Source organism: Capra hircus, chromosome 9, assembly GCF_001704415.2.
Source record: "Capra hircus breed San Clemente chromosome 9, ASM170441v1, whole genome shotgun sequence".
Taxonomy (NCBI): Eukaryota; Metazoa; Chordata; class Mammalia; order Artiodactyla; family Bovidae; genus Capra; species Capra hircus.
In genome coordinates, this window is record NC_030816.1 from 26,500,751 (window position 1) to 26,514,440 (window position 13,690).

The window sequence follows — 13,690 nt, forward strand, 5'->3', positions numbered from 1 at the left end:
AAGCATAATTCCTTAGTGCCACTTAGTGCTTTGGGCTTCCCTGGTGGCTCAGATGATAAAGACTCTGCCTGCAGTTCAGGAGACCTGGGTTCGATCCCTGGGTTGGGAAGATCCCCTGGAGGATGAAATGGCAACTCACTCTAGTATTCTCGCCTGGAGAATTCCATGGACAGAGGAGCCTGGCAGGCTTGCAAAGAGTCGGACACGACTGAGTGACTAACAGACACAGACTGGCTAAGCACTGGGCTTGCAGCCTTAAGGCTGGAAAGAACTAAGGCCCAGAGGACAGGCCCGGGTCCAGACCTCTGTGACCCTGGCAGAAAGACTTCCCGATGCTTCCCATCTACCATCTAGAGCTAAGGAGCTATTGTTATTGAAAAACTAATTAGACCAATCCTATTATTATTTATTAGATACAGTTTTACTCTATCTATACAAACACAAAGGAGATAAAATTCCAGCAAACCTGGAATAAAATGTTAGGACATCACGGGGCCAGATTCAATGGGTTTAATGCCAACCACACCACTGTACTTATACTAGGTTAGCTCAGAATGCACTTCCTGTTCTTTTCATATTTTGTTCAGTACAAATCTCCTGCAAGATAAGACAACTAGAGTGAATGCTGAAAGCTTATAGCACAAAGTCAGTTTTGCTGAGTAAACAAATGTTTTCTTGGACCGGATTCATTTAACACAAGACCCAGGCACTTACAGTGCTTATCCTGATTTTTCTATTCATTTTTGGCCCCTTCAAATTTTTATTCTTTGTTCAGTTTTTTAAGAAATCATTCATATAAGAATTTCAAGTTTATTATTATATATTTTGAGCACATTATTACTTCTTAATACTTTACCTGACTACTAGCTTACCTTTTCTCAATTGAAATTATATTAATTTATATTCTCTTTTTCAACTATTTGACAGTATGTAGAACTGTTAAATTTTAACAATAATTGTTAAATAAAAATTGTTAGTTGTTATTTAAAGTAAAATTTCTTGGTTTTTCTTTAAGAATTGAATTGATAGAAATTTACACACTTATTCTTTAGTGTCTCTCAGAAAATACCTGGCTACTTCTGCCTTATTTGCAGCTAAATAGTACTGAGAAATGCTGCTGTTTCTCAGCAGGTGTAACTACCCTAACTGTAGCTAAGTTCAGAGGTAGCAGGCTAAGCGGACACGGACATACCTGTTCCCCACACTCAGGAACACTCCACCCACAAGTCGCACAGACCAAGGTTTAGCACACTGTGCGTGTAGGAAGCTCATCACTTCCCCAAATATCTACTGATCTGTAGATACAAGCCCCCAGTGTGAAAGGTGAGTAATTTAGTATTACAATCTTTTTTTCCACCCCAAACACAGTAGCTCTGGTTAGATTTTAAAAAGAGATTCAAAGGTTCCTAACCCTTTTCTAGGCTCCGGCACTGAGCCTAGAATGTGTCTCATTTAATGAGACATTGACTTTTGAGAAGTCTTTCTTGCTTCTGCTTCTTAAAACTGTACAGGAAATATCTTCTGTCATAATATTACAATCTCTAGAAGAATAACCCCCTGCTTCAGTTAGTTTATGTACCTAAGAACAACAACAAAAAAAGTCCTTGCTATTACAGCTCCCATTTCTGTCACAAAGAACATTTTTGGAGGAAATGTCAGTGGAAGTTTTGCTCAGAAATCTAAGCATAATGACGGAAGAGGAAAAAATGAGCTGCACCTGAATAAGCAGAAGGCACTTTCAGAGGCAGATGCAAATGATATTAATTTATATTCTCCTGTTGCTCCTATGAGTTTATTCAATATAAAGTTTGCAGACTCTCAGAGCCTCTGGCTAGAAACCCACTAGTTGGCAGCAGTGGTCTTCAGGTCCATCACACCAAAAGGAAGTGTTTAGGGCACAGCCGGGCATCCGGCTTCTTCTAAAGCACGCAGTCCTGTGGAAGTACTTCGCCCAGAAGTCTGTTCAGCTTTCCTACTGCACATAAACACCACCATTTCTGCCTGGAGGAGGAACCAGCCCCAGTGCCACAGCCCAGGTGAGAAGAGAGAATCATAGTCTGATTCCTTGTTCAGGCAGAGGAACTGCGAAATATCTGGATACCATTGTAGAAGTAGCTTATGTTTGGTAAAGCATATACCTTTCATCCCAAGGTATCTTTCAGAAAATATAAAATACTAAAAGGGAACAAAAACAGCACCACCGACAACAAAACTGGGCAACGCGGCGCCGTTCGTTCTACTTCAAGCAGAAGTGACTTCCAGAAGAAGACGGATCTAAAAGTGCTTCGTTTTTCTAAATTACAAAAAACAATTCTGCATTTCAAAAGTAACTCATGAATATATTCCTGACAAAATTCAAACTGTAGAAAAATGTATACAGTAATAAATGAAAGTCTTCCTTCAACCCCCTCCCACCCTCAACCCACACGCTCCTGGTCAGGAATACCCACTCAGTAATTTGATGGTCCTCCCAGACCTTTCCTGTGCGCACTCATCGAGGTTTGTCTGCTTACATACATGGATGTGATGTCCAAACTTTGGTATGTGCACAGCACAGAGCAATCTGACACAATGGGAAAGTGATCTTAACCCAAAGCTTTCGATTCTTTTCATTAGAGTTACAACTTGCACACCTGTGAAACACTCACACTGTTGAAACAGGTACACAGTAAAAACAGAAATCTGCAGTAATGTACTGGTGACTAGAAAGGCCTGTGAAGCTACGAGAGATGGCCGGGAAGATGCCAGGACACAGTCTTCCCTCTCCTAGTGAAGTACTCCGGGAATCTCTGCAGAGATTCTCTTCACCCATCATTCTATATAACACATTTCGATCACCTCTTCGCTCAGTATTCAGAATTGTTAGGCTGAAAATACTCGGTTACCCAAGACCTTGCTGGAAGTTTAAATTCAGAACTCTTTAGCAAAAGTGTAAGATATATTCCTAAACTCTGTTACCTATAAGCAAAGATCCCCACATCAGAAAAACCAAGGTCTCCTTTCTTGAGACCTGTTTCAAATCAGGATCTGCCTCAGTATTCAACAGAATATTAAAATCTCACAAAAGCAAGGATTTACTAGTGATTTCCCCTGGGCAGGCAGTTTACATAAGCTGTCACCATGAATCCTCACACAGCCCTCTGCAGGATCTGGAGACAAGCTGTATCTCACTTTAGAGTCTGTGCTTTTCTGCTCTGCAGCCTCCCCAAACCCAAGATGACTGTGCCCTCAAAGCAGACCACATGGGATGCTGCAAACTGTGTCCCAGGCCAGGAAGCCACTCGGAACTGGTGTCACAGGGACAGGGAGGGAGGAGAACTGCCCCGACCAGGCTGAGCTGTAACAGAAGCAAGAAGCAGGCGTGTCTGAGAAAACCCAGCACCCACGAAAGGAAGGAGAGGGAGGTAAGCTACGGAAGCATTCCAGCCCTTAACGGTGGGGCCAGAGGGTAAACAGCCAGGCAGGGAGACAGGGAGGGGAGGAGGAATAAGCCGACAGGCAGAGCTGGACTTGATCACAGCAGAGAAGAGCCAAGAATCAAAAACCACACAACATTCGGGAGTTGGGGCAGGGGAGAGAGCGGGGAGGGCTGTTGGCGGCTCCCCACAGCACAGGACGCTAACGGCCAGCCTTCTGCTCCACAGGCCTCTCTGGGCTGCAGCCACCTCGCCTGTGACTCAGCACACACTACCAGGTGTGACACTCACTGTGCCACATTGGATGAAAAAAACTAGATGCGGCTTAAAAGCAGCCAGTCTGTGGCCAACCTTTCATCCAAAATGAAGCTACTCATCCTGCACTCACTTCCGTGTAACTGTAGGCCACACGTGGGCCAAGTCAGTGCAGGCTGTTTTCCTTCCTCAGTCACATGAACTACTAACGTATCTGCCCCCGTTACGTTGTAGATGACCCGACTGTCCACCTCTAGAGGGGAAACCTTTCTAAAGTCAAAGCTGTTTTGGAGTAAAGCGCTGATGCATAAAACACGCCGTGACCTCACCCATCGTGTCACCGCAGTCTGGGCTTCATCCTCTCTAACCTGGACTCTGTATCATCGCCTCCCTGGTCTCCCTCCCTCTTGCACTCCCGCTTCCCTCGCAGTCCTCAATCCTCCACACATGGAGCAACCACGCCGACTTCAAACTGCAAGATCACGTCATCCTCCAGCAAGGCCTACTGTGCTTAAAGTAAAATGTCTCCACTGCGTATTCCAAGGCTCTGTTTAATCTGGCCCCTCCTCTCCCCATGCCCTGCTCTTTCCAACCTCTTCCCAGGCCACTCTCCCTGTCTTCTTGAGTTCCCAATCATGCCCAGCTTTTCCCTGCCTCAGGTCTTGCTCTGGGAACTCAAGGACAATGTCTGTATCATGTTTGTATCACCCACCAGGGGTGGGGCTGTGCTTGGGGCACAGTTCAGTTCAGTCGCTCAGTCGTGTTCGACTCTTTGCGACCCCATGAATTGCAGCACGCCAGGCCTCCCTGTCCTCTCTTTTAATAAATGAAAGGAAGCCGAAAGGCTGTAAGGCAACAAATGTCCACTAGAGGGCTCCCTTGACACTTGAGAACAAGACTGTTCTGTTAAACGCGACAGAGATACCCACAGTTAAGGTGTTAATAAAAAGAGGAATGATCGTAACAGCAATACTTTCAAAGGTAGTACTCTCCCAGCCTTCCAGCTATGTGACCAGACTCCTTACTGCGCTGACCGCCTAGATCTATAGAGATAGCCACAGTGAGGCAGCCTCTGTCCCCCTGAGTTCGCATCTGTAAGCGTGGTAGCACGCACCTTGAAGGGCAGGGCAAGGAGGAAAGGCGCACTTGGTTCACTGACCGTCACAAACTACTGTGTAGTTTTGGAATATTTACGTCACCCCAGAAGAAACCCCACAGCCAGCAGCAGTTACTCCCCAGACCCTCCTTCGCTCAGCCACCAGCAACCACTGATCTACACTTTCTGTCCCTGGATCAGCCAATGCTGGACACCAGGTGTACAGGGAACCACACAGTATGTCGCCTTTTGTGGCTGGATGAACCCTGGCCCCGCCTCCTCTGTACTCACCCTTCACAGCTGCTAGGTTAAGCTTTATAAAATACAACTCTTTGTCACGCCTCGTATTAAAAATCCTTAATGGCTCCTGGCAGATTCAGGACCGAGCTCAGCCTCTTCTGTGTTCACAAAGGCCCTTCCCAACCTGACTCCTGCCTATTCGCCAGCCAGCCAACCTACGATTCTCTCTCTAGTCCACTCACACGCTGTCTCCTGGGCACAGCACACAATGCCACCTCTCCATCTCCTCGCCCATGTGGCTTCCTCTGCTTGCAGCTCTCTCCTCTGTTTTCCTTATCTATCTAACTGTCACCTCTCAACAGTCCGCCAGCCAGGGGAGCCTGCTCAGACCTCCTCTAGTGATTCAGCTGCTTCGTGCCTGTGTTTCTGTGGCCCGCCTAGCCCCGTTATTCCACTGTGCTGCAGCACGGCTTTATCTGTCTCTCCCAGAGACCGTTCGTCACAGAGCACACAGATGGTGTTTCATCTGTAGCATTTAGCACAGTACCGGGCGTGGAGGAGTCACTTAAATACTTGTGAAGTGAACAACGGTATGGTCTCGGGACAGCACAGCCCACAACACCCAGAAGGCAATCTGCAGTGAAGAAACTCAAAAGACATGCACATCCCTGAATTTCACAGGGTACTGCAAAAGGCACATGACCATGAGAACTACGTCAAAAATAAAGCATTCTTAGAAAAAGCAAAAGATAGAGAACCATTCTGGTTTGGTGCAGTTCCATGACAGAACAAAGAATGCTGTTTGTTCGCCAATTTCTCACGTTGAAAAGCCCAAACTCTGGACTACCCTGGCAGTCCAGCGGTCAAGACTCGGAGCGCCCTCGGCAAACCGGAGCACTGGTTCAACCCCTGGTGGGGAACTAAGATCCCACATGCCGTGCAGCACAGCCAGAGAAAAAACCCAGACCTCATAACTGATTTTGCCCTTTAAAAGCTGCTCGTTAAAAGGTCTAGAGAATAGTTCTCACATTACGGAATAATTTAAGTAAATAAGTACATATATGAGCCATTATGTGACAAGGATAAATTCACTAGAGGAAGAAAGGCTTATTAAGGAAGTACCTGTAAGGGCTTCCCTGGGGTCTCAGTGGTAAAGAATCCACTTAACAACGCAGAGGGGACAGGTTCAATCCCTGGTCCAGGAAGATCACACATGCCACAGAGCAACTTCTATTGAGCCCGCGCTCAAGAGCCTGGGAACCACCACCACTGAGCCCACATGCCTCAGCCTCTGAAGCCACACACCCCAGAGCCTGTGCTCCGTGACGAGACATCGCCGCAACAAGAAGCCTGCACACCTCAACAAAGAGCAGACCTCACACAACCAAGAAGACCCAGCACAGCAAAATAGAAAAAAAAGAAGAATCAAAGCACCACCACAAGCCCATCTCCACTCGCACGGGCTGACCTGAAGGCATTTCCCTATACTTCTTAGTTCCCTTGGAAATGCATGCAATAATGCTCGACACTGTGGGATGGGTACATGGGAGGTTCATCAATGAGGTTTTAGACTTTACATAGTACAAGATGTTTAAAAAAAAAGAAAGTACCTGGAGATAAATTTTCTTCACTCCAGGCACATAATCCGCGATCCGGCCGAAGAGCAGCCGTCCGACTCCTGAAGTGATGCCGATGCACATGAGAACCACCTCTTTATTCTTCTCATCCTGAAACTTTTCATTCACATGTTTCATCTGTAGGCCAAAGAGAAAGAAGCCACATGAAATGCAATAGGGAAACTTGGCGAGTTTTGAGGCTTTGTACAAATGCCTTTTTTTGTACACGTAATAGACTCTCTTTCCAAAGTCAAATTTTTATAAAAATTTGTCTATGATAATTTTTCATGAGAACACCCGAGGAAAACGCAACGTGGTTTAGCTTGTATAAATAAGAATTTTTATAAGAGGGCTTTAAAAACATTTTTAATAAAAGGTAACCAGCACACCCTTTATCAGTTATCACTGGGCCATGAGCTAAAGAGAAGAGATCTTTGAACACACCACACCACAAGGTCACCCAAGGACCCGGCCCATCATCTGCTCCCCTGAAAGCCAGTTTGAAGGCTCGATTCTGGAGTCTCATCTCTTCTAGGAGGACCTAACCCAAACTGAAGTAAGTTACACTGGAGCTTCCAAGACAAAGGCATAAGGCTTCTCTATCTGAGGATCTGCCTATTTGTGTGGCATTAGAACAGACAGAACTACAGGAGCGGCTTAACACAGTGGTTAAAAGAAAGGCATGAGAGACTGTCTGCATTTAAGTCCTGTTTCCATCCCTTGTTAGCCCTATGACCTTAGTCAAGTTCTTAACCTCTAGGGCCTCAGCTTCCTTGTCTGTAAAATGGAGACAGCACTAGTACTTCAAGAAGGTGCTTGTAAGGATTAAATAAAATATCTATGTAAAGAACTTAGGGCCTGACTCACAGTTAAGAGTGACATTAATTTTAGCCTTCTTGCTAAAGAAGCCGGCCCTCCATGTACAGTCTACTTAGAACAGTGACTGCCGATCTACCACCGACTGTTTGAGAAGGAGTGTGACCAGCAGGCGCTACACTGGGAGCTATACAGAAACCGTGCCTCACACCCACTGTCTAACACAAGCTTTGTTCCCACAGCCCCGAGTCCCACGCTTCCCGCTCCTTGCGCAGCACCACCACTTTCTCACGCTCACCTATCTGTGCTCATGGCAAGGAGAAAAGGCGTGTCTGTACTTCCACTGCTTTCTCTGCAATCACAGAGCGATGATATCAAACAGTTGTTTCAAACAATCAGACTCACTGTCCCCTACACCAAACACTGGCCTGAATTCTGACAGCCGGCAAAGCCGGTTTCCCAGAAAGCACGCTGGCCCAGATGGCCTGCTTGTGGCACCTGCAGCCTTTCCGGACGACACTGCCTGAGAAGACCTCCATTTTGCAGTTTTAGGCCTACGTGGGTAACCAGCACCATCACATCTCTCCTTTCCCTTTCAAAACTGGTTAACTGTTCTCCCTCACTTTTGTATTTTCACAGTGGTCCAGGATAACTCTCCAAGGAGATGGTCAGTGGCTAAGATGCTGTGTTCCCAACGCAGGGGGCCCAGGTTCGATCCCTGGCCAGGGAACTAGATTCCACATGCTACACAAGGACCTATCCCACATGAAGATACTGCATGCCACAGGTAAGACCTGGCGCAGCCAAATAAATAAATGCCCAACAGCCAGAACAGAGCAACTCTCCTAAACACGGCTTCAGTCTCATCAGTCCCCCATACATCAGCTGACTACCTTTATACTCCTTACTTTGGTATGAAAAGCCCTCCATAATCTGTCACTGATCTATCTCTATAACTATGCTACCTACCAATCCTTGACTCAGAAAACTCAAGTGTCTACAGGATTCGGGTAAACAGCAGAAAGGAATAAGAGAGACTTGCTGGAGAGGGGCCGCGTACACTCTGTCCCATCATTACCATATAGCACCTCCTGCGCTGCCAAATCAACCTCCTGGCTGCCTTTTATTTTAAAGAAAAGTCAGAAATCTGGATTTTTTGTGTGGAAATGTTGGCATCTATCTTAAATTTAGAACACTGCGTGATCCAACCCCATGTGTGCCAAACACAACACGTCTACAGCTTTGATCTCATCTGGCCCAGCAGGAAGGTTTAATCACAGTGTCACTGAGACACGTCCAACACCTTCTCATCTGTCTACATTTCTGCTGCTGCTTCTCCTGGTTCTCTAAGACTCTGCCCAAGTCCCGCCTTTTCTATAAAGCTGTCTTTGATTACCTAACCCTTACATCCTCTTTGGGTTTCTGCCTAGCCTTCATGGGCACCTTAAGTACTGAGTGCCTTCCCCAGCCCTTCTGGCGTCATAGGTGGCGCTAGTGGGAAAGAACTTGCCTACTAATGCAGGAGACAGGAAGAGACCTGGGCTCCACCCCTGGGTCAGAAAGATCCCCTGGAGGAGGGCATGGCAACCCACCCCAGCATTCTTGCCTGGAGAATCCCACGGACAGAGGAGCCTGGCAGGCTCACAACCTTCCTCCTTCCCTTTCAGCCACCACCACTGCTGTTGACCCAGCCACCCAGGTGAAAACTGGACGACCATCCTAGACCACTCCCCTCCCCTCAAATCCAGTAGCCACCATCCAGTTCCCATGATCTGTCCTCCCAAACCTCTCAGACAGCCTCCCCTGGTCCACGCTCCCCACACTGTTTTTCCTTTGGGTGATCACTCCTCCCCTGGATCCCTACACCCGCTTGAACGTGCCACGGGCCAGAGCCCTCACTCCTAAATCTCTAACCTGCATTTCCTGAGACCACCAGATGAAGTTCAACATTTTAAACACACTGCTCCACCACTGTGGCCTTGCAGCCTTCAGGGTAAAGCTCAGACTCCTGGTTTGTCAGATGAAGCCTCACCTCCAGCTGCCGCCTCAAGCACCCACGTCAGAAATGTGGCGAATTTGAACTGAGAGGTGCTTTAAGTGTAAAACACACAGAAAATTTAGAAACCTTAGTGGAAAAAAAATGTAAAAACTATCTCAATAATTTCAAAATACCAATTCTTTGTTGGAATAATACTTTGGCTATATTGGCTAAATAAAATATATTATGAAAACATTTCATTTCTGAGGTCTTTTTTCTTTTTAACTTTTAAAAATATGACAAGAAAAGTTTAAATGACATGTGCCTTGCATTATATTTCTATTGAAGAATGCTGGTCTAAGAAATTCCCTTGTGGACACAAAGATAAAACAGCTGTTGATAAAAGTGACTTCAAACTGGCAAATTCCTCCAGGTCCTTATCAGAGATGGATTCCAGCTCAGTTCTGAAAAAAATGAATAACCTGATCTGAGGCAGGTGAGATATAATTACGGGAATTCATCAGCTTTATTTGGAATCTGAATTCAGACTCTCATGTATTAATCCACTTTAGGAATCACTCAAAGGCTCTAGCGTAATTTTCTAAGAGACACTCTATAGTATTCAAGCCAGACTGAATATGCCAGTCGTTCTTCTGATGAAACTAGGAACACATGCCTGCCAAACTATCATCCTTTATTAGTGGTTTATTTTTCTTCCCCTGCTCTACACTTTGTAATCCTTAAAAGGAATAATGAGGATAAATGTCTGGGGGTCTCGCGAAATAATGGTAAATTTGGTAAATTCAAATTATGCTTAAGTGGAAACTTACTTCTTCAGCTATAACGGGCCTTATTTCATTGAATTTTGTTATTGTTCTTGAAATAAAGCAACAACTTCAGCTTCTAATACCTCCTTTCCTACCCTCAGCCAAAATTTTCAAAGTTAAGCTGTGGTTTATTTTATTTGTCTTTTGGTTTTGCTTGGGCAGGAAGTAAGGGAGCTGGAGAAGAGCATCTGGGGAGGCGGCATCTATTGGTCCGACAGATCCTTCCTCATTGAGGAAACAGCCCGCGGGAGAGCTGATGTATTCTACCAGCCTGGGCCCCCCACTACTGCTGCAACTATTCCCGGAATCCGCACCCATTCTTCATCCTCTGGAGACTGGCACACAGTTGAGTTTAGCAGAAGGCACAAGAACTGGCAAAACTGGTATTTCCAATAAAAGTCACATGGGTAGGGACATGAAAATGTTGACCAGATGTTCCCATATTTAACCTAACGTATTTAAACCAATACAAAGCTCTTATTAGAAGCCATTACCTACACAGGGATGGGCTTCGCCAGTGGCTTCCGCCTGCAATGCTAGAGACCTGGGTTTGATCCCTGGGTCAGAAAGATTCCCTGGAGGAGGGCGTGACAACCCACTCCAGTATTCCTGCCTGGAGAATTTCATGGACAGAGAAGCCTGGCAGGCTTCCATGGGGTCCCAAAGAGTCGGACACAACTGAGTGACTAACACTTCACTTCAACGGGATAACATCATTTTTAGAACAGTGGTTTTAAGACCAACTTTATCCAAATGTGGAAGTGCCTTTAGGGCAGGGACTCGTCTTCTGTTTCTATTCTGACATGTTTACTCCAGGGCTGCGCACCTCTCAGGGATGACCAGAGCCTGGGTGCTGCCTGCTCTTGCAACATTTTCCATCATTCCAGCAACAACCGAACTTCATCAGTCACAGAAGCCATTTCTGGACTGAGTGAAACCCTCTTTTTGTTTTGTTATCCAAATATAACCAAGAACTTAAATCCCATCCTAGCTTCTCACTCCTTATTTACGGGTGAAAGAAGGGAACAAGACACGCGACCTCACGGTTTACCCCCTTCCCTCCTATCCATCCCCACTTCAAGTACAGGGCGATTCAGCCTCCCTCCATGGAGGACACGATTCTGATCAGCCAAGTGAAAGGAAAAGTTCCTCCCCACTCGCTAGCGCCCAGAGCCAGTGCCTAAGAAAGTGACCCTCGCCTGGCGTTGGCCTCAGCCTGGCTTCCCCTCTCACCTCTTCCCGACAGAGGAGCCACAGTTACAGACACTGGGACGTCACTGAGAAGCCAGGCTGAGTCTTTTGGCTCAGAGAGTCAACTGTGCAGGAAGCTCAGCAGGCAGCCATCATGTGAAACCAGCTCCAACACAGCTGACGTGCACTAGGAACTCAAGCTTCTCCTTGACGAATTGTTTCACGACAGAAGATGGCCCAACAGAAGGGAACCTCAACTCACTTTATCTACGGAAGCCCCTGAAATCCAGTGACGCTATGCGGCGGCAAAACAAGGAGCTCACTGGTCCAAAAGATGCAATAACTAGGGAATTCCCTGGCAGTCCAGTGGTTAGGACTTGGTGCTGAGCGCCTGCGTTACATATGTGGTTGGGGAACTATTAGTAAGATCCCACAAGGCTGGCAGTGTGGGGAAAAAAAGGAAAAGTCCAATAATCACCTACAGTACTGCTTTCTAAGATTGCGTGTTATCTGGCCATGTGATAAATAGTTATTAGGCTCACTGTCCTCCCCTCCACCAGCACCATTTTAAGGGGATGGGTGGTCTTCATTTAATATCTTTTACATAATTTATTACAAACAGATAAAACTTTGGTACATATAAGTTAAATTATGTATCATTAGGGGATAGCAGTTAAAGGAGGAAAACTACTGAAAACGTTAAACAAAAACAACTTTATTTCTGACAGCAGACTTGTAGTAACAGCTGACTGACTCAAGTAGCAAGTGCTAACAAAGGCAGTGTTTCAGGAAGGCCAGGAAAGCGCGGTAAAAGCAGGCCCAGGAGAGGACTGCAGGCTATGGGGCTAATGGAACCACCCCCTCTGCAGAACGGAGGGGAAAAACAAAACCCTGTTTCCTGTTTATCACCCACTGTTGTTGCAGTTACTATGCCCTTTGGGAGAGAACAGATTCCAGGCAGCAGTCATTACCTGTCCTTGTCTGTGGGCATCTCAATCCCCGATCCTCTGCCCTCGTCAGATCCACACCGTCAAGCTGGGGAGGAGGCAGACAACAGGCAGTGCTGCTGCACTCCTTTTGGTGGGGACAAGGGACCTGTGTCGTTTACATTCACACGTTACCTTCAAAAGCGGGATAATAAATGCTGCGCCGTATTTTCAGGGGCTGTGGAACTCAAAATTTCCCCAGCTTCCTCCTTCCCCACAGGGATTCTGAGTTCCGAGCACTTCTGTCCTCTTGCTCTTCCTGAGCAAGCTAATCTCTTCTAACCTGAGGTTAGCAGGTTCAGCTTGTTGCTTCTTCCTTGCATGCAATTTAATTTCTAAGAACACATCCTTTCAACACCCGAAAAGCTACTCCATAACTCTTTAAGATGGAGTATTTAAGTGTATTCTACTTAAATATATACTGTTTTTTAAAGGCAAACACGAAGAAAAAGCCTGGTCCCTTTAAAAATTGCATGTACATCTGAAAGGCAGTAGAAGGCTGCTAGAGTGGTTAATGGATAATCTCAGATTTTGTTGCAAATCAAAACTTTATATTACCCTTTGACTTCAAAGAACGAACAGAAATCTGAATGGACTGAGGGTTTGTTTTGTTTTTTTCTTTCTTTTTTACAATAATTGTGTTTTCTCCATCTTTGTTTTTGCTAAGAAAGTAAGTCAGCACTGCAGGGCATTCCCTGAGAAAGCTTTGCATGAGTAGAGTACACCAGCAAGTCCAGTGAGGTGACTACAGATAGCAGAAAACTAAGCCTACAGATTTGGGTACATAAAATTAATCCCTTTACATAATTTAACATTGAAATAGGACTTTACAACCATTAAGACAAGTGCTGATTAGGGCAGCCTCAAAATATCATTTTAACATGTTAAATCTGATCAACTGTGCTTTGAAGTAAAACAGCTCTAAGATGTACTTGAAGTGAAAACAGAATCTCTTGCCTGCCAACACTTTTAAGGACTAATATCTTAGGCAGCCCACTGTCTCTACTAATAAGGTTCCTGTTGCGAGTAAAGCGTGGCATGGGTACTGCCTGCCTCCCCAGCAGCTAACCCAGCGGAGGGCAGACCTTTGGCCTGCCAGCACTCTAGGAGGCATGGGCAGCTGGCTCTGTTTGTTTTTTTAAACGGCCAGTCTTTCCATTTCATTGAGATGGGTTTCCATGGCACTACTAAGACACATAAAAGTCAAGACTGAGAAAGGGAAGAGTTTCCAGGAACTTATTTAACAGCCACCAAGGGGGAGAAAAAGAC

The 13,690-nt window shown here is 45.8% G+C and overlaps 2 protein-coding genes across 5 annotated transcripts in view; one reads left to right on the plus strand and one right to left on the minus strand.

The window, feature by feature from the left end:
• LOC108636724 overlaps nucleotides 1-11,443 on the plus strand; it is a 36,332-nt gene extending 24,889 nt beyond the window's left edge. For 2 of the 4 annotated variants that reach the window (XM_018053067.1, XM_018053065.1), the window contains 4 exons: nucleotides 3,201-3,404; nucleotides 3,906-4,187; nucleotides 8,079-8,226; nucleotides 10,407-11,443. In XM_018053067.1, coding sequence (XP_017908556.1) covers nucleotides 3,243-3,404; nucleotides 3,906-4,187; nucleotides 8,079-8,226; nucleotides 10,407-10,477 — 663 coding nt within the window. In that variant the 5' untranslated portion in view covers nucleotides 3,201-3,242 and the 3' untranslated portion in view covers nucleotides 10,478-11,443. Of the gene's footprint in view, nucleotides 1-3,200; nucleotides 3,405-3,905; nucleotides 4,188-8,078; nucleotides 8,227-9,106; nucleotides 9,628-10,406 lie in introns of those variants that run through there. The other 2 variants (XM_018053066.1, XM_018053068.1) reach the window with 2 other exon arrangements.
• The window catches only part of SLC16A10 (solute carrier family 16 member 10), a 117,477-nt gene that overhangs the window by 10,260 nt on the left and 93,527 nt on the right, over nucleotides 1-13,690 (minus strand). The window contains exon 4 of the mRNA XM_005684569.3: nucleotides 6,618-6,761. Coding sequence (XP_005684626.2) covers nucleotides 6,618-6,761 — 144 coding nt within the window. The remainder of the gene's footprint in view (nucleotides 1-6,617; nucleotides 6,762-13,690) is intronic.